The sequence below is a fragment of the Calypte anna genome, chromosome 1, assembly GCF_003957555.1.
Source record: "Calypte anna isolate BGI_N300 chromosome 1, bCalAnn1_v1.p, whole genome shotgun sequence".
Classification (NCBI taxonomy): domain Eukaryota; kingdom Metazoa; phylum Chordata; class Aves; order Apodiformes; family Trochilidae; genus Calypte; species Calypte anna.
In genome coordinates this window covers 47173424-47194868 of record NC_044244.1, presented here as the reverse complement: position 1 = coordinate 47194868, position 21445 = coordinate 47173424, and the positions used below count along the sequence as shown (strand labels likewise).

General features: G+C 39.6%; 1 protein-coding gene across 1 annotated transcript in view; it reads left to right on the top strand.

Moving 5' to 3' along the window:
• The window catches only part of PTPRO (protein tyrosine phosphatase receptor type O), a 151219-nt gene that overhangs the window by 99516 nt on the left and 30258 nt on the right, over nucleotides 1–21445 (top strand). Inside the window, 7 exon segments of the mRNA XM_030458097.1 lie at nucleotides 1270–1469; nucleotides 3806–3926; nucleotides 6339–6532; nucleotides 8866–8977; nucleotides 14802–14953; nucleotides 17460–17580; nucleotides 20996–21135. Coding sequence (XP_030313957.1) covers nucleotides 1270–1469; nucleotides 3806–3926; nucleotides 6339–6532; nucleotides 8866–8977; nucleotides 14802–14953; nucleotides 17460–17580; nucleotides 20996–21135 — 1040 coding nt within the window.

The following is a 21445-nucleotide window of genomic DNA, read 5'->3' as shown; positions in this document are numbered from 1 at the left end:
ATTTCTAGTAATATGGCAAATCTGAGATGTGCACAAGTACTCCAAAAGTGAAATTGCTTTTCCATTCCTCTTTATGAATCTGATCAAGTAGACTTTTTGTTTGGACTGTGATATGAGGTAGCTCAGTTCCCTTAGTGCCCATGATGAAAAAAAATCTGAATTGTAAGAGCTATGTGTACCTTCACTGGCTCCAAAGATGAATCTAATGATCCAGTTCCTCTTTTTACCTGATGTAAGCGTGGATAATTTAGGTGTGGGTCTGCTGTTATGAAAAAAATTTGCTCACATCTTCTCCCTTATCTTTCACTTGTAGCATTCAGTCAGTGACTAAACTTGTCAAATTACTGCCTTGTATCACACAACATTTTTGTTAAGCACAGGCAACAGTCTGGACAGTCAAATCTTATAGTCTGGTCTTACACCAAATTCTTGTTCTGGCATTTGTTTTGTTTTCTCAATGAACATAAAGCACCATTAGAATCCTGTGGAGGAGAGAGATGTCAAGGAGAAAGCTGTCACAAGTGTCACTGACAAGTGACAAGAAAAGCTGACATTTTTAATAATATCTGAAATTTTGACCTAGACTAGCTGAAGTTATTTTCCAAATTGTTATTTTATCTATATTCAAGCTTGTGCTCTCTACTAAGTGCTTCAAAAAGTCTGATGCAGAAAAAGGTTCTACACTGTGATGGCTGCTGTGAGCTTGATTGTCAGGTATCAAGCCTGTAGTACAATTGTTAATGTGTAGAGAGGTTAAAATTTTCTTTGTGCTTGCTCTTTAATATTTGTCAGTCATTTTTACATTGCTTGATATGACCACTTCTAAACATTCCCTTGGAGCAAATCTAATATTGATGGGTGTTTTCTGGTAAGCAACAGAACACTGCCATCTGAATTTTAAAGAGTGACATTTTCTGTCAGTGGTAAAGCCCCATCCCTGGAAATATTCAAGGTCAGGTTTGCCAGGGCTCCTAAACAACCTGATCTGGTTGAAGATGTCCCTGTGTATTGCAGGGGGGAGGGTTAGAGATGACCTTTAAAGGCCCTTCCAACCCAAGCCATTCCATGACTCTGTGTTTCTAGAAGTAGCAACAACCACAGGCTTCCCAGAGGCTTCAGTCATCTCTGCCTGAGGGCTTTGGTGATGGACAGCTGTCAGTCCAACCTCTTTTAGTCCTAGTAAATAATCCTGTGAAAGGTGAAAGCCTTAACTAAAGGGCCTCAAATGCATAAAGTGGTTTGTTCACGTGCTTTTGATATGTGTCCCAGGCCCCACAGGTGAATGGATAGAGGAGCTCACTGAAAAGCCCCAGCACGTGACCGTCACGGTGCTGAGCTCCACTACTGCCCTGGCATCCTGGACAGCATCACAAGAGAGTGGCAGCAACAGCACCATTGTGTCTGTGGTCTCCCTGACCTGTCAGAAGCAAAAGGAAAGTCAAAGACTTGAAAAGCACTACTGCACTGAGGTAAGGGGCAGAAGCTGGAGCCTTTTCAAATAGAGAAAAAAAAATTGTTAGTGACTCTGCAATTTGGGATTATCATGGCCAAGGACCCTATCAGGCTTAGGGCTGCAGAGCATGGCAGTAGGTTCCTCCTTGTTGCAGTCTAAAGGGACACAGCTGATGGAACTCAGCACTCAGGAATGAAAGCATGTGTTAAAACTACACTTTTTGTTAGAGTGACTGTGGCCAACCCTTTGTACAAGCTTAAACTTATGTTGACACCTTTGAGACATTTTTGTGGCAGTAAGATAAAACGGTGCCATATCATAATTACACTTGGGTGTACCCAGTAATCCATTTGTATTAAGCTTACATACATAATTATCACCCAACTTGCATAAATTCTTTCTCAGGTTTCCTACATATGAGTACAGATTCTGACTCTAAACTTTTTGGAAGCTTAGAAGTTATCAGAAATCAGCTTTTCTCTTCATCCATAAAAAAAAAAAGTTATCACTTGGAAGTAAATAACAATCCAGGGTGCCTGTATTTTGGATAGACAGCTATTCTTTAGGACTGCCATGTGAGACATGTTTATAGTGACCGAGAATCCTAAACCCCAAAATGTGGCATTTTTCTGTTACTTGAAACTCTTAGTGAATGCAACTGAACTGTGGCTGTGATGGATCAGTGGCATGTGGCTTCAGCTAGAAAGGTTTTAGCCCACATCTCAGTAACCTTACTAGCGTGTTGGTAAGGCCATTTTCTGAGCAGTGCCACAGCTTCTGTCTTGGTCCCTAAATATGTGTGTTGGAGGAGTCTACTAAATACCACAATGCTTCACCTTCAGTTTGCCCTTGGGAATGAAAGGAAATCACTAACATGCCCAGTAAATCTTCAGATCCTTCAACTTTGTGATTAGTAAATTAATACAGAGTAAATTAATTAAGTAAATTAACACAGACAGTCTGCATCCTTTAATAATGTATTTTAAAATTGATCTTTGTCAAAATATTTTGAGGTTTCTTCCAAGATTGTCCATAAATTTATTTATGTGTCCTTAGATGACTATTTGAGAATTGCTTTCCTGAATCACCATGTAGTCTTGAGTTATTTTTCCTTCATTAAATGCACAGTCGTTAAATAAGGAGGCAAAACTATACTGTACATATTTATAAACCAAAGATAGAAAGTGTATATATATGTGTACATATATATATATATGATTAAAGTAAATAATAGAAGATTAATCTACAAACTCAAAAACAAGTACCTAAAGCTAATCCTTGAATAAGGAAGATATCTGTAAAAGTAAATGTGTGTTTATTGCCACTAGGTAGAAAGGTCTAAATAGAGTTATTTGTTTCTTTTGTCATTACAAATATTCGTCCCACCTCGTAATTGAATTTTATCATCTTTTTTATACCTGGAATTATTAACGTCTGTTGGTTTGAATTCTCTTTGACAAGGCTAAAAGGGCAAAATTCAGTGCAGAGTTCTATCCATTTCTACCACTGTGCATGCTTTAAGAGTAATTTAGTTTTCCATAGCAACCATCAAAGACAAATTCCCTTCCTCCCTAAATCTGTGCTGGTACTGATGTGGTCACGTGCATCACAATAAAACACTGGTGCAAAGGTGGTTGTGATACAGAACTTGGAAAGGTTGCAAACAAAATATTAGTGGGAAATGCCAGCCTGCAGTGTGAAGTCCTTTTCTCAAAGCTGCTCTGTGCCTTTGCTGTCAGCTGGCACTTCAGGAGATAAGACTTTTCATATTGAATGAAACCAAGAGTCACCTGGTCAGGCATTCTGCCTGATCCCTGGTGTGCCACAGCAGAAATTTTAATGGTAGTGTTTCAAACTGAAAAGAAAAACCACAAGGTCTCTTAGTCAGGTTTGGTAGTAGTGTGCAGGGAGTAATTATTCTCTGGTTTCATGATGCAGACATTTAACACTTAGGTTGAGAAGACACCTTTCCCATAACACTGCCTTCAGCTGAAATAGCTGCAGATGAATCAGATGATTGATGAAAAACCTCAGGCTTTTAATGAAGACACACTAAGTATGCCATCCTGAATAATATCACCTGGATATGAATAATGTTGCCTGAATATTTCAAAAAACTTGGACAGGAGGTAGTGTGTCTGCAGTGTGAGGCCTGACCCTACACAGCAAGGCAAGTAGGATTCCTAGTCCCACTTTCACAGTTTTTACATTCTGGGCTTGATGAATGGAGTTATAGCTGCTGATGTCTTCAGAATCCTGCCTTTTTTAACTGGGGTAGTTCATGTACAGTCTCAATCTACTTTTAATTAACCAAGTAAATAACTCTTATCTGGTATATTCCCCTCCTATTAGGTGAATTCAAGCAGCAGCCTCATTGAAAATCTTGTTCCCGGTGCCCAGTACCAAGTTGTGGTTTACTTACGGAAAGGACCATTGGTTGGACCACCTTCTGATCCTGTTACATTTTCCATTGGTAACCCCTGCCTCTCCTCTTTGATATGTGCTTTGATTTGTTTATTTTTAAATATGTGCAGTGTATGCTTTAAGCCCGAGAGCCTGTGAAGGAGTACAGAAGGAAGTTTCAAATGTAAGGAGCATTTATTGAGAATATTTCTCTTGCATTGTCTAACCCATTACTGAGGGAGACAAAATACTCTTTCAGTTGAAGGTAGCTACTTCACATTTAAATGTTAAGCTGTTACTAAACCTAACTAGAGAGCAATTAGGGCCAGGATTCACAAACAGATGGAAAAAGCCATCTTCACCATTGGACATCCGAATATACGTTTGCCTCTAGGAGTGCTCATGTTCTGTGCCTTTTAGGGTGGGAATCACCTCACTTAGGGGAAGTCAGCATGAGCTGCAAGTAGTCTGTGATGCATTAAGAGATTTGGGCACTTCCCAGAGGTACTTCACTTTCCCTCTCTCATGAGGTGTGTGGGACTGCTGTTAAGATACCCATTGCAACTGTGTTTTATGATGTATATCGTGTAGCCCAAATCCGCATGCTGCGGTGATAAGTGTCAGGAGAGCTGTCTTATCTCCTAAGATACTTCAGTGGTTTCAGTTGTGTATGCCTTGATTTTCTTGAGTTTAACAGGAGATCTTGATGTTCTCTGCTTTGAGATTTGAAGATAAGAAGAACGCTTTAAGACCGAGCGTAACATTTTCAAGAATGCAGTTTTCTAGCAAACAGGAAGAGCTGCTACCCCATTCCTGTAAATCAGGATTCCACCAGGCCCTTAAATAAAGAGTCACTGTAGGATAGAATTAAGTATCTTTCAGTTTTAATATAATTTATTTTCTTAAGGTTATCACAAAATGTATTAAGGCAAAGAGAAAGAGATTCATAGAGTGCATAGACTTATCATTCAGTGCATAGAGTTACATTTGCAGAGAAATATTTAACCTGAGTCACCCAACTTTTCCTTTAGACAAATAGTCTCTGGGTTACCGGGTGGCTAAAATCTGGAGATCTCCCGTATTTTTCATTCTGCTTCTTGTCTGTGTTGTAAAAAGGAAAGTTAAGTAGAGAAACCAGAAAGTTAACCTGTTAAGAATTGGAGTGCTGAATATGGTGAGAGCATTTTCATTCTAGGCAATCTCCTTATATATTTTCATAAACTGGGTCTGAATAATAATAAAAAAAGAGACTATAGCATATTTTGTAAAGGAAAAAATACAAAGTAAAAAGAATACATACCTTATTATTAAAATAGCTATAATTGGACCATTTTTACAAAAGCTTTTGATTTTTTTTTTGATGCAGTTACAACACAAATCTGCAAAATTCACTTTTCACTTGAGAAAATAAATCATATATTCCCCAAATAAATAAGTTATTTGCTTTTCTACACTTTTGTGTGGCCTCCAACACCATACAAGGTTCTTACTAAAGTGAAAATGGCAATCAGTCTGTAACCAGAACATCTTCTAGGCTTCTTTTTATAAAGAGGATGTTTTCATGAAATAAAATAGTTGTATGAGTTTTCATTTCATAATAGGGTATTACATTTGATATGAAAATAGAATCGAAATCATAGAACTGCAAAACAAAATGTTTTATTGAATTATCAGTGGTGGTTAATGATGAACAAAACTGAAATAATATAAAATACACTTTTAAAAGTGTTCAGTTCTCTCCATTTATTCCAAGCCTCACTTTCACTGGGGGAGTATTAGTACTTCAGAGAAGAAAAGCAAAGATGTGGTAAATGATTTATGAGAGGAAAGGCAGTCATGGGCCAACATGGGCTGAAGTAATCTGGGTGCTGGTCTCAGCTCTGACCCGACATAAAATAACTGGGGCTCTGCAACCCTTGCAAATGTTAGCAAAGTATTTATGTAAGTCGCCTCAATTATGTCATGAAGAATAATTGCTTTCCAGACTAGAGAGGGTTGCAGAAGTTGACCCCTATGTGACATTTTTCAGATCATTTGACTTCTCTTTCTCAGTGTCATCATCTGCGAGGAAAGAACAGCTATACATGGCAGCACCTTTAGATTCCCCGGGGAAGGAGGGATAGACATAAAAAACTGTTCTTTCTTGAAGCCTTTATCTTCCAAAGCATTATGGCTTTTGAAGCTTTTATTTCTGAGCAATTTTAAACTTTGTAACAGCCTGATCTTTGAAGTAGAATGGAAAAATCAAGCCCTATACTTTGTCTCAAGCTAAGCAGCCAACACTTAGTGGCCTCTAATTATTTCTGGAAAGTAGATGTAATGAAAAAACATGGTATGCCTCTGCTTATGACAAGTAAGCTGTTGGGAATTAAAATCGGGAGTAAAGAAGAAATAGGTAGAACTTGGTTAAGGAAAGGTACTCTTTTAAAATAAATGTAAGTGATAAATGCAGACTTTACTAACTACAGTTTCTGGTTTATAGTACCCACAGGAATAAAGGATCTGACTCTCTACCCTCTGGGACCTAGCGCTGTGGTTTTGAGCTGGAACAGACCTTTCCTTGGGGTGTTCAGGAAATATGTTGTAGAAATGTTTTACTTCAACCCATCAACGATGACTTCTGAGTGGACAACCTACTATGAAATAGCAGCAACCATCTCCTTAACAGCCTCTGTGGTAAAGTGACTATAACTGACTTTTGCTTTCCCATTCCTCTTTGGCCCTGGCACCTAGTGATCTTTCTTTGCCCAGCATTTCTCCCATTATAGGTATATATATGTGCCTTTAAGCCTGGCACATTTTTCCAGGCAAAGCAGAGAAAATGGCCAGGATACTAGAGGCATTTTCTGCTCTAAAGTAAGGTATTGCCAGCTGAACCATGCTAAATTTTAAGCAGGCAATGATGTATGAGATGAGCCTCTTTTTTTCTTGATAAACGGGCATGTTCAGCAAGTCCAGAGGCAGCTTCAGTTTGTGGGTCAGTTTGTCAGTCAAGGTTTAAAAAAATTCTCCCATCTCCTCAGGAGGAATAGTCCAAAGCCTTATCTACATAATTAATATTGATAATATGGATTTGAGGCTTGCAGGCTAATCTTCCTGTGTGCCGTCTGGAAGGCTTAGCTTCAGAGATGCTCTTGTGAAAATGTTTCTGAAGCTAAAAAGACACCAGTATTTCAGCTAGGTGGAGACTGGTCTCCAGAAGAACACATACATACTTGTGCATCTTTGAGAGACTGGATATTAAGCAGAAATTTCAGCAGTGAAATTTTCTTCTTCCTTTTCATATATTTCTAGAAGTGAACAGATTTTACTCACTCTTTGCCACAGCACAAGACAGCAAGCAGTTTTAGATTAAATGAGTTTTTTGGAAAGTTGGGAGTATGCGAAAAGTGGAGCAATAACTTTTGCTGCTTGTGAGAGCCAGTGATTTACTATAAGTTATTTGCATAATACCATTTGTGGAGTCATTTGGGCTACAGTGGCTTAGCTGTAATTGGGTATGTGACTGTAAATATAGCCCATAAATCTCCAGGGAAATTAAAACCAAAAATAACTTACCAAGTGAGTAATTAATATCCTGTAATCATGACTCGGCACAATTAGATTAATACCTGAGTTATCTGAGTCATCAATTAATGAAATCTTCCAGAGTAATGGGGTTCATTAGAAAAGGAGATGATTCTGTCCTTTGCTGATGCAATCCCTGCACAAAGAAGCCAAATTTGAATCCCTTTGTCTGAATTTCAATCTGAAATGCTACAGTGTTATATTGCAGCTAAAATGAGCATTTCTTAAAGAGTAATTCTAAACAGTAAGCCTGAATCAGAGGAAGAATGTCTCCCTGTTCTTCTGTCATGGCATTTAATATATGGTTAGGTATTGGGGAATTTTGGGTTCTCTTGTGGTGCTTCAGAATCCCACACCATGTCCAGCAAATTTCCCTGTGCTCTAGTGACCTCTCTGAATGGTGTATTCTTTAACAACAGTCATGCCCAGTGAGGAGACAGAAAAACATAATAAACCAGGCTGTTTGACACCTTTGATCAAAAACTATATCCCAAAGGTTTATCACTTGGTGAGAACTTTTGAAACTTTTGAAGAATTTGCTCTTTCACTCTGCTTAATTGCTTTAATAATTTTGTGCTCTACATCTGATCTTAGAATTGTCAAAACTATGTTGATAATGCCAGTATTACACCAGGGTCATATCAGAAGTAGTCCAAGCAGCTTCAAGGTTTTGGTGTACATTTGGTACAACTTCTCTAAGAAGTATAATGGGAATGGTCCTCAAGCCCTATATTTAGATTGTTTAGTAGTGCCTTGAAAAAAAAAAAAGCCATTGAAAAAAGCAGAGATCTGTAAAACCAGCGATTTCTGCTTCATTGGAAATTTTAATTGTTTGCTTTTATAATGATTTTTTTAAAAACACTGTGTGACTTTTCAGTTAAACATAAGATTAAATATTCAAAGTGTACTGTGCTATCATTGGAAGTGTTTGAATTTTAACTTAAATATTGCAGCACTATTGCAATATAAAGTACATTGCATTTTGTCCTTCATTTATATCTCATTTTTATTTAAATGTATGATTTCTATTTAATTTATAATTTATGTTTCATATTCATATATAGTAAATGATAATGCAAAGTGAAAGTCTTTTCAAGCAACAATATCTCAGTCCAAAACATTGCTTCTAATTTATCCTTAACACCCAGCTAAATCGAAATAGAAAAGACCACATTTTCCAGTTCAATATTCTGCCTCCATCAAATTATAATTTTGTGATGGAAGATCTCTCTGTAGGAATTGTTCTTGCAGCACTGGAAATCAGTGAGAGATTCCTGTGGTGGGTAGGACATGGGGCTATGTGTGTGCTGATAACCCTGTGTGAAGTGTGGCTCAGTGAAGTTTGGGCTCTGAATTTAAAAATATTGTCATATTTTGTAGGTCACACCTCACTCTGATGAATTTTTCTCCTGATCTGCTCTTTGTCTTCTGCTATTTTATAGAGAATAGCTAACCTGCTGCCTGCTTGGTATTACAATTTCCGGGTCACCATGGTGACTTGGGGAGACCCAGAGCTGAGCTGCTGTGACAGCTCCACCATCAGCTTCATAACAGGTAAGAAACTGCCTGAAAAGACAGTGGAAATGCTCCCAGGAACTCAGTGCTGAGATAGTTTAATTTAGATGTTGTGTTTCACCTGCTGATACTGGCAAATTGGGGTATTTAACAGCTACATTTTATTGTATGGGGTTTTTTTAAGGAAAGTTTTGAAGGCTCCTTTCAATTAATATTTATAATTTTCCTATGCGAAGCACCATGTTTGATTACTCTGTTACAGTCCTCCGTCACCTGGTTGCAGAGCTCCGGAGAGGGCCAGTGATCCTGCTTCATTTTTATTACAGTTTTAGGTATTCTTAGGTTAGCTAATACTATTCAGCATTTTTCTATATATTAGCAGCATTTCCAAATTCTTGCTGCTCGTTCTCCCTCTCAGTAACCCACAGGTCAGACTATGACTGCATCGTTGCTAACGTGGAGTAGAGTTCTACAGTTTTAGGCAGGCTGAGGCAGCTAATATGTTTGATAGCACGTTGTTACAGAATCACAGAATTATCAGTGTTGGAAAGGAACTCTGAGATGGTCAAGTCCAACTCCTGATTCACTACCAGTGTGGTTACCAGCCCATGGCACTGAGTGCCACGTCAGTCTCTTCTTAAAAACCTCCAGGCACGGAGAATCCACCACCTCCCTGGGCAGCCCATTCCAGTGCCTGATCACCCTCTCTGTAAAGAATTTTTTCCGAATATCTAACCTAAGCCTCCCCTGGCAGAGCTTAAGTCCATGCCCTCTTGTCTTACTGATAGCTGCCTGGGAGAAGAGACCGACCTCCCCCTCCTCCTCTGGCTACACCCTCCTTTCAGGGAGTTGTAGAGAGTGATGGGGTCTCCCCTGAGCCTCCTCTTCTGCAGGCTGAACAGCCCCAGTTCCCTAGGCCTCTCCTCACAGGATCTGTGCTGGAGTCCCTTCACCAGCCTGGTTGCCCTCCTTTGGACCCGCTCCAGGACCTCAATCTCCTTCCTGAACTGAGGGGCCCAGAACTGGACACAGTACTCGAGGTGTGGCCTCACCAGGGCTGAGTACAGGGGCAGAATCCCTTCCCTGGACCTGCTGGCCACGCTGTTCCGGATACAGGCCAGGATGCCATTGGCCTTCTTGGCCACCTGAGCACACTACTGGCTCATGTTCAGCTTCCTGTCAATCCAGACTCCCAGGTCCCCTAATTATTGTTCTCCCACTTTGCTTTTTCTGCAAATGTGCTCAGAAATGAGGGAACAGTGCTCCTGTGACCAAGGCATTGCCCCCACCACTGGGTAGACAGGCACTGGGAAACACTGGGAAGTCATCCATGATCCAGATTCTCAGCTGCAGTAAAGCCCTTTTCCAGTTGAATCCACTTTTGTGTTTAACACACATTCCATTGTCTCTTGTCCAAATACTTGGGTTTGAATCATCAGTATGTCAGATTAGCTGGAGAGGGAACAACATGCCAGAGGTCATGGCAGCACCTTGCCACAGGTTTCTAGCATCCAGGCTGATTGAATCTAAGCTCCGTATTGAATCATTTTGCCTTTCTGCACTGCTGTTTAGTTCACCTTGCAGAAGGTGACTGAAAGCAGTAAATAATTCAGCTACACCGTGACAGGAAATAAAGTATGACTCTCTCTTCTTTCTCCAGCTGTAGAAATCAAATTATGGGCAAAATCAGCCTATAAAGTCCTAGACACTCCCTCCAAAACAGATACTAGCCTAGTCCCAGATTTTCTTTTAGATGAAAGCCTAAGAGGGTGTAACTGAGAAGGGAACAGAATAAGACCCATTTGCAATGACGATTAATACAATGTCTGTGCTTGACAGAGCCACAACAGAAAAAGTATCAGTGGCTTAAATCCTAGCTCCACCAAAGTCAGCAGAAACCCTCCTGATCTTAGATACCTGATCTCAAGCTACACTGCTGAGAAATTCTGGCACTTTTCCAGAGTTTTCAGAAACACATAGCACCCTCTAGGGCCCCATGGAGGGTGACCGGGGATATTCATTGTCCTTTGGCATCAATCAGCTTTTCTGTAGCACTATAAGGAAGCAATTTTCCAGCTGGTTGGTTGCTGTATGAGGGGAGAAATGTTTTTTCCATCTGATTTGGGTACCAGGTTTTAGCAGTTTAGAGTGGAAATGTTCCAGGGGGACCATCAGAAATGAAGGAGATTAAGGTTGTTTTGAAATCTAAGCTGTCATCAGGTTTTGTCTTGCTCTATGTGGTGAAAGTAAAGACTGTTACTGGTATCTGGTGTAAATTGATCAACTCCTTAACTAGCAGATGTAGAAAAAATCAGAAATGGGCAGTCAGGTGATGTCACCCACAAATGATTGGCAAAACCTTTCTTCAAAAAGGTCATCTGGTCTTAGGTGAAAGTATCTAGAAACTATCCAGCTGGAAAGCTCTACCAATGCTTAATTCCTCTTATGATCTAAGGTTTAGCTTTTGTTTCAGATCTGAATTTTTCTAATGTTAATATATAGACCATAATTCTCATTAGGCCTCATTACACAAAGCTTCTTTTCCTTCTCAATACTGAATTTAGTTTCAGTCTCTTCTGTTAATAAATTGCTTCAATTTAAATCTTCAGGTGCTCTCACCATAAGGCGTTTTCTTGTGTTACTTTTTTTCCCACTCTATTTAATTTTTACCATCTTTACTGAAGAATGTGAAAACTGAAAGTGTAATACTAGCCTGCTGAATACTCCTACAGAGGCAAAATCAGCTCACTATTCAGTGCTCTCCTGTTTGTGCATCTAGATGATTGCATTTGCTATGGCATCACACTTGAGGTCTGTGTTGATTTACTTTTATTCTATGGCTTTTAACAGAATTTAATCATTTGGGAAGTGTTTCCTACATGCCTTTTTCCTAAAGACTCAACTTTGCACCTGTTACTTTATAATACCTTTTGTTTGAGCAGGCCCAGCATCGGGGCAATAATTCACCTCCCAACCCTGTCCAATTCCTGCACTTCTCTGTCAGCTGCCGTGTTACTTGCAAGGTTTGGCAGTGGTGCTTTTGCTTTCAGACTCTTGATGAAAATGTTTCATAGCAGCATTATAAGAGGAGAGTCCTAACACAGAAATCTGATTTGATCAAATTATAAGCCCAGGGTGTGAGAATGTGGCATGCCAATTTTTCACATCTGCAGTTTTGAAATGTTTTTCCCTAGTAGATGCTGCCTTTTCAGTCTCTCAAGTTACCAGGGGACTGCAGGGTTCTTTAGCATCCACAGCCTCCTTCTTTCAAGAGGGTGAACGGATGGTTGTATGGGGCACTTGGTCCCTTTCTGCATCATTGTGAACAATGTTACCACCCAGCACAGGTTGCCAAGAATGAAAACAAAAAATCCAAACCAAACAAAAACTCAACAAAAATACAAACCATCAAAAAGCCCTACATTTTAAAATACTGGAGTGAAGGTTTTGTAGTCTTCTTGACAGTACACCATCTGTGAATTCTTCTGTGTATAGCAGAAAAGGTTGACCTCTGCACCTGGAACATAAGCTTGATTTTTTAAAAACAAAGCAGAAGGATCATCCAGGAGTTTGAGACCACACCTTGCAGAAAGCTCACAGCAGCCAAACCATCTCCCTAAGCAAGATCCCACTGCTCTTGCAGTCTGTAGCAAAGCTGGGGCTTTGCTGAACTGCAGCACCTGGAATTAAAAGTGTATTACAAGAGAGCAGATGATGTATAGCTCTTCCCCACAACAAGTGGTCTGATGTCCCCAGGAGAATTCAGGAGATTTGGGGGATGCCAAACACTTAGCAGAAGCAGCATTTGTTTTCTCAGGCTCCTGAAGCAACAGTTGCTCTCTGCTCTTTACACGCTGGGAGAGATTGTGATGCTGCCAGTGTTGCTGTGGTGATTGAAGAGTTTTTAATGCCACCTGCTGTAAACAGCTGGGTTCAAATTAGCAAGTGTAAGCAAGGGCACATTAGACCACCAACATTTTCTTTTACAGTCAGAATGCTTTTAGCTTTGGAGAAGCAAAAAGCACAAGAAAGACAGACTCTTGGTGAATGTGAGCAGCCCCACATTTGCTGCTTGTTGGTGCAGTGGATGCTTCCAGCTGTTATTCTGGGCCAGGTCAGCAACAGGCTGTAATTTCCTACAGCCTCTCTGTACTGCTCAGGTCTCAGTGAAACCTGGTGCTGGGGATGAGTCACACAAGCACTGGCCCTTAGTTTTATTTTATGTATCCTAAATGTTCATCACCAGATACCTAAAGCAAACAGCTGTATAATATTGAGAAAGGATGTCATCAGTATTCAGGTATAGGAAGAAACTACTACTAGTGTATAAGGTTCGTGCCAGTTGTGACCTTGTATTGTGAGTAATACACAATCTTTAGGCAGGGATGAACTGGGAACTCTAAAAATTAAATGAAGCATTACTTTGAAGATTTTATACTAAATGAGATTTCTTTCTCTCAACAGCATAAAAGGACTTTTTCAAGATTAATTTGAGAAAATAGTCTTACTAAACGTTTCTAAATGGCTCTAAATTGTCTGTGCTTTGTATTTGCTGCCTTCTTCAGTGGTTACCTCAGCAAATCTGATCACTAATGTCTCAATACAAAAGTCACAGAAGCCTTTGTGAAAGCAGCAGTGACATCTTGTGGCCCCTTGAAACAGACCCAAGCTCTGAATCTGGCCCGTGTTTCATCTGTGTTGCTGGCACCACATCTGAGCTGCCTCTGCACAGACACGACTCAGTGGGGCTCATGCAGAGGAAGATCAGTCACTCTGTACTGTTTTCCCCCCACTGTTCCTAAAGAATCTGCCAAGCACACAAATCTGTACACTTCCCAGTCTTATCCAGTTTTTCACACAGATATCCCTTTAAAGAGGGGGTTCTGAGTTTTACTGATTCAATTCCGGGTCTCCATTAAATTTTATCTTAAATCCTAACTAGAGACCTGAACCTCCAAATTAGGCAATGAAAGTGAGCTGACCAGGTATCTACCCTCTACAGTTAATAGAGAGGCACCTCAAGGAGGTGATTCTCTTGCTTGTCTTAAATATCTGCTTTAGGGGGAGAGATGGTGCTGTAGAGGCTGCTATCTGTCTTCCTGGGCAGCACAGGGAGCCAAGAGTATTTTCGTAGCTCCAGCACAAGAGAAGCCATTGAACAGGCTAAGGGGGGGGGGGATGTGGGGTGGAGCAGTCTGAGCTGTGCAGGAAGAGGAGGGACAACAGCTGCTTTACCAAATACCTAATGATGTAGCTACCATGTGCCTGTAGATTACAGACGTGGTATTTAGATAACTCCGTTGGCTGCCTCCTTCTGTGCCCATGGGTCATTCAGCAAGTGAATAGAGGTGTCTGTAGCTTTTCATGCAAAAAAAGATGTTCTTTGGAAAACTACCATTTTGAGTCTTCTCCTCCTAGGAAGATACAAACCCAGTGAAAGGAAGGTGGGTTTTTTTCATATGGAAAAGCTAGCCAAATTATTTGGCATGACATTTCTTTATTTTTCACTGTAATTTTTTTAATTCTGTAGTACAGTGAAGCAATGTCTGAGGTTTTTAACTTGACTTTAAGCTCTCTTTGTAAATGTGGACTGAAATATGACTCAATAGCTTCATGACTTTTTTTTTCTTTTACTAAAAAATCACATGCAAATGTGTATTTTTTCTTTTGATTATACAGTGAGTAAAGTACAATTTTTTGTTTCTTTCAGCTGGCACTCAGGTGCAGATGCTTTTTCTAATATGCTTCTGCTATCTTTATCGTACTCTCTCTCCAAAAATCTCCTTTGGCAGAAGCTTGTTACTGGACTTGATAATCAAATGTATTAGACACCGTCTATAATGCATTTACCTTTTTCATTCAGCACCCGTGGCACCTGAGATTACCTCCATAGAATATTACAACCACCTTTTGTATGTCACTTGGACCTATGGAGAAGATGGTACTGACCTTTCTCATTCCAGGATGCTGCATTGGATGGTCATTGCAGAAGGAAAGAAAAAAATAAAGAAAAGTGTAAGTATGACTGGAGAAGGTGTCTCATTTCTCTGATCTTTTTATTTTTTTTTTCTTCTCCGTCGGTAACTTCGTGTTACAAAGTTTAAACAATTTGCTCTCACTTCCAAAGACTCAAGCTTTCAAAATAGTTCTAGGGTAGTCCCTTGCAAGTGTTGATCATTTAGGTGAGAATGAAAAAATAGCTTATTAAACTTCTGAGCTGCAGACAATAAAACATTAAGAGTATTTTTGAGTGAAGAGATATGGTCCTTTCAGTTTTAAATAACCAGACTACACTACTTGCTGTGGATTTTTAGTTCATTCATGCTGGGTACTATCACTTCCCATTTTCTGACTTTATCAAACACACTTCCTTATAAATTATGTGTTTTTCATTTTGGGGATGAGGACGGGATGAGGATCTCTCCCAGAATGTATGCACTTCTTATAAAACTTACCAGATATTACTATGTGTTCTTGGCACGTTCTCTTGAACTATTTGAGCATATTTAAAAGCCATTTAGAAAAAGAAATCTGAGTTATCCAGCTATGGATTAAAGTCATGCTGCTGCACAATACTGAGACACATGTTTAACCTAAAAGCAAAAGAGAAGTCCCCAGACATAGAGTGAGAAATGTGTGTAATAGTGATGGGGCACTGCAGCACAGAAATGCATATGCCCAGCAGTGTGGCCCGTGACTCTCTTCTACACCACTATAGATCTTTTAATCATTAACAGGAAGAAAGTGTCTGGTATTTTTCAAGGGAAAGGTGTCCCTTCTGCATCTGGAGACTCAGCAGTTACTGGATTGGAAGTGGCTTTTCAGCTTAAGAACAAATTTATCAGCAATTTTTATCAGGATGCCTATGCAGCATCCGAGTTTTCATTGGATTCTTAGAGGCTGCCAGAGTGCACCCGTCTGGAGCTTCTTGCAGCATGAATCTAATTACATGATTAGTAGAGCTGTTTTCAAAAACATAGTGTTTCTGAACAGCAGGAACTCCCAATGTTTGGATCTTTTTTGCAAACAAAAAAAGAAAACTCCGTATTTTTTTTTCCTTCTCCCCAAAATAAAGTATTCTAAGAATTGAATTAAAAAAAAATAGTTGCAGAGACATCCCCCACTTTCTTCCGAAGGTCATGATCTTTGGAAGTTTGTTCTTATACTAGGAAAAAAACCTGATTTTTGTGCTGCTGCTTCTGGTAAAAATATTCATGTAAGGCAATCCTAAACTCAATAAATATGCAATGCATTAAACATTGAATATTATACTAAATTAAAATTAATAATTAATATTATATTAAACAACAGAATTAAAATAGAGGTTGCCTCCCAATAAAACTGCAAAGATATCTTTAAGAGTGTTTCTCTATATTTGATTTTGAGAACAAGGAGCCAGCAAGTGTTCTTTAAGAAATTCCTACAACAACCTGTTCACAGCTGATTTTTATGGTGTTACTCATGTTTGTAAATATGGGTGCATGCTTGCAGGTTGCAGGATGTACCTCTTCTGCTAGACTCTTAGTCACTTTCATAAATATTTTCCTTTAAAAATCATACTATATTGTTCTCTCTTTATCTGAATTAACTAGATTATTGTTATGATTGTGGTTTTTTGCAGAGTCATTGAAATAAATAGGTCAAATAATCAAATAATGATGAATTTTATTTCCTGCTAATTGAATACTTCCCAAGACTTTAAAGAAGTTGGGCAGTTTTTAGCCAAGTGACCAAAATCTTGTTAGTCTTTATTCAGAACTGCCTATCCCTCTTGGTACTAAAAGCTTCAGCTTGAAAGTTGACTATGAAAACAAGCACAAGATTCCTGAATGTGCCCTTGGTAGATATGACTGCTCTGAAAACAGTCTTGCAGTCTCTGAGTTCTGCATCCTTCTCCATGACACTGGAAGAACTGAGAGATCACCCATCCCTAAAATAATAGGAAGGAGTTATTCAGAAATCTTCTGAAACTCAGCTCACTTTTGGATCATATCTGCTTTCAAGCTTGCAGATGAATGAAGTCAGACCCTGAGGTTTATTGTCAAGTCAACAGGTCTCTACGTAGGTGTTAGAATTGCCCAGCCAGATTTAATTTGCAGGTTTTTAGGATACATAAAGGCTTACTTAGATATCTGATCTAGTTTGAATTCCTCTAACAGTGCAAGGGCCTCAAATCCATGGTTTGGTTAGCATTTTTGCACAACTTCAAAAATCTAGATGCAAGAGTGCTCTCACTGGTGTGAATGGGATTTTCTTTCTTAAATTGTCACTGGTCATACTGAAAATACACTCTAAAATTGCCTTCTCTCTGCATCATGATGTTCTGCTGAGCACTGTGGCTTTCTACAGTTGGTGTCTGTGGGAACTGCTTCGTGTAACAAGGAGTATGCAGAAGACATCAGCTGTTATGCACAGAAATTTTGCAGTATTTTTTGTAGTATATTAAGTGACCGTATTAATTTTTCAAGAAGTATATCTGGTTTGGGTCATAGTTAACAGTTGGTGTCTGTACTTCTTGTAGGTAACACGCAGTGTGATGACTGCAGTGTTGAGCCTGCCTCCAGGGGACATCTACAACCTTTCAGTGACTGCTTGTACTGAAAGAGGCAGCAATACTTCCCTGCCCCAACTTGTGAAATTGGGTAAGAAATGCTTGTTTGTAAGTTGTAAACTCCTTCTTTCGTTTGACTGTAGAAGTAACCCTGTCAGCAGATTCGGCATCTTCCTCGTTTCAGTAGCATACACCTGTGACCACATTTCTTCTGCAAAGTTGCAATTTTCACCTCACTTTTCTGTGAAGATTGCCTCATTTCCGTATGTGAACTTACTCTCTTAAAATAATATTAATGAAGAAGAGCAAGAGTGGCAGAATCTGGCTGTAAGTGGAAGTAGGAGAGTGGAAATCGCTACCTTGCTAGGACAACAACTCTGCTTCTTGTTTGCTTCCCTAAGGTCTTGAACAGAGGCAGGTTTTAGGAAAGGCAACTCAGGCTTCACAGCTGAACTTTTCAATACAAAGCTGAACCTTCCTTGGTTTTGACAGTCCTATTTCTAGGTCTGCACTCTGTCACCTGCACTGGTTTCCTGTCTTCTCTCTTCCTGGGAATCTCCAGTCTTCCAACACCAAAAATTTACCCTTAAGTATAGTAGAGAGTCCTGTCAATGTACATTTAATGTCATTGACAGTAGTCTCTACAGAAACAGATTCATGGGCTGTGGAACCCAGCATTGTTTTGAGAAATATCTACTTAAAGAAACAAAAAAAGACAATAATGGTTTTTTTAGGTAGGTCTTTAAAATATGACTTTATGTTTAGCATCTTCCTTTGCCTTCCATCTTCCTGCCTAAGGAAGGCACTGCACCATTATACCTTAAAATATTTTATTTTGCTTTTGCATGCACGTAGAATCGTTGAGCCCTAAGTACCTAAAACTGTGGAATTTTGAGGTGTGCCTAGCTGATTTCATAGGCATTAGCTCCACTGTGAAGGTGGGTAAAGAAGAATTAGTCATTTCAAACTCTATTATCTTCTCTACATGCATAATAAACCTTTCCTGAATGACAGTGAAATAAGTGAATTTAAAGGGCTTCATAACTCCTAATTGAATTAGAGGTCTTGTAGCAATCCTTTTATATTTGTCTTTCTCAAGGGTTTTTACTCAGATCTTGTCAGCAGTGCTGGGGAAAGCAGCATGAAATTCTTGAAGTTCTGTCAAGTCTTTTCACCAAAAGGGGATATTTGAGAGATGTAGGCAAATTCTATGATTTTTCCTCTTCCCTGTGCAAGGCCTGTCCACAGCTGCCTCCATGCCTTGTGTCTGATGTACACAGAGTTACATCTGTGTAACTCTTCATTCCCAGGACTAAGTGGGTGGATTATGTGAGGGTGAGTATATCCCCCCAACTATCATTGTCCAAATACTTTAAAGGAATATTTCAAAATACCAGCTGGCTTTATCTTTCAGACAGGTCCACAAGTGTTATGTATTTTTCATGCTGTACATTCTGCAGCCTTGTTCTGTCTTCCTATTCTTTGTTTAAGGCAGGCTCTTATGAATGGGTTATTTTGCTCTTGCTCTTTCAATGACAACAAAGAAAAGGTGGTACAAATTCCATTTTGTGAAATCAGTTCTAGACTTCTTAGTGTGGGGTTTTTCTTGGTTTGGGGTTTTTTCATTTTTTTTCTTTATGGTATTTGCACCTTGAATAGACAGTAGTTTTCTCTAGTTTCTGGTCTCTCAGACCAGAAGTTTTCTCTCTCTGTTTTTCTGAGGGAGCAATGGGAGTTGTAATTAGCAGTAGTGGGATCTGACTCTAAGTGATAGACGACTCAGCACTTGGCAGTCACTTAAGCACTCCTGCCAAATGTTCTTCCCTCCATGATGTTTGCTTCATCCTGGCAGCTTTCCACTTGCAGAAAAATCAAGCCATTTGCTGTAGGCAAAAGGAGGATTTGCTTGGGATGACGCCCAAATGCAAAACTCATATTTTAATTGAGGCCATTTTTTACCTGGAGAGAGGGATGGAATGTGTTTCTGAATCCAGGACCAGATATATGGGTGTAATTAAGGGAGAGGGATGCTTTCCTATGTAATTCTGGGACAGCATGTACACTGCAGTCCCTGAGGCACAGAAGAAGCCATGTGAATGTGCCTCAGTCCCTACCCAGTTCTCTCCCTACTGCCAATATAATCTTGGCAGTCTCCAGCCCTAGAACACTGATCTGATTGTCTGAGGATCAGATACTTCTCCAAAATATCTATAATCTCTTGACTAGGTCCTTTGTGCCAAGTTTTTTGTGGTGAATCTTACATACCACATCCAGGCTCCTGTAACATCATCTCACAGAATGGCAGTAATGGGAGTAAAATCATTTGCAAAAGGAAAAAAATAAGAATGTTGTAGTACATAGCACATTGTGTGTTGGGTGTCAGGATTCTGGAATGAGGTCATAATTTGCAAGTGACAGCTTTCACTGAACATGCATAGATTGGGAAATCTAAAAACGCTGTAGCACAGCTTGGAAATGTGCAACCCAAATTTTGCACTCTTTGAAGGCAAACCAAAGGAGCCCAGGATGCTTGAGGCATTGAAAGCTGGGGATTGCCAGTACCCATTTTGTGAAGTCATCAGGATGAAAACTGGGATCAAGCCTTGTTCTTTAAATACTCTTAAGGGGGAAAAAAAAAAATCATCTCATCATTGTGCTTGGGCTGTTTGCTCCTCCTCTTACTCTTCAAGGTTCCCTTTCTGTGTTTTCCATACTCCAGATTGGTTCAGGCCGGGTTGCAGTGAGGGGTGGCCTCCACTGGAGGTCTCCGTGGCCTCTGATGGACCTTCCCAACTCCGGGGCCCATGGGTGGCCCGGTCACCATGGAGGGGGACAGCTGAGGCCACTGAGTGCAGATCTCATCCATGATTCACAGTATCTCTGATGCCATTACTCCAATACTCCTAGGAGGGAGCTAACTGAGACACTTATAGATCTAAAGACCCTTAAATGTTAGCCTAGGAAAAAGAAAAAAAAGAAAAAAAAAGACTACAAGATATTTTTTTAAGTTGCTAATGGACTAAATATTTCCTCTGCTTCAATTAAATGAACATAGGAATCCTTCAATTGTGAGAAACTGCTTCTTCATCATCTCCTGGGGCAGGTTTTGTGAAGAACAGCTTTCTCAGACTAAATGTGTTGCTAACAGGTGGACAGCCATCATCTTCTGAAAGGGTTGCTGCTAACATCATCCTATTAATAGAATATGCTGATCATCCTCAAATAAGGCCTCTTTTAAAAAGGGAAGTGAAGTAATTATCCAACTGTCCAAATAGAGAACAGTTCAAATAGAGAAGAAAACCCAAGAAACTCTTATCATCTTCCCATTTTACAGTGGTAGTTTATCATCATGAGAGGCAGGGCTTTACAGTGGCAATATTTATCTGAAGGAAATGGAAGATGGAAAGGCATCAGGCATTCCTTTAATTTTTGTTCGAGGCTTCCTTTTCTCAGTTGTCTGGAAATTTAAAGATAAGCTTAATAAAAGGAAATTTTCTCTTAATCAGAACCAGCCCCTCCCAAATCACTGTTTGCTGTCAACAAAACTCAGACCTCTGTGACTCTGCTGTGGGTGGAAGAAGGAGTGGCTGATTTCTTTGAAGTCTACTGTCAGCAGGCTGGATCTGGTCAGGAAACAAAAGTCCAGGTATGTAAGCATCTTTTCTGTGGGTACTGCTCTTCTCCTCTGAAACTGAGACTGGGCCTTGCATTTTTCTGTTTTGGTGTCTGGTTCTTAGCATTTCTATGTAAAGCCCAATGACATTTTATGCTTAGTACACAGGTTAGATCATTAAACCAAGTATGGTAAGGTGGTTCTAAATTAAACCTTTAAAAGCTTAACTGCTAAATAATTTAAAATATTAAGACATTTCACTATTTGGCAATATTAAAATGATCTTCTGTTGTACTGATGAGATTGTAGCTAATTGGACAGAAGCTACGTGCATCTGACAGTG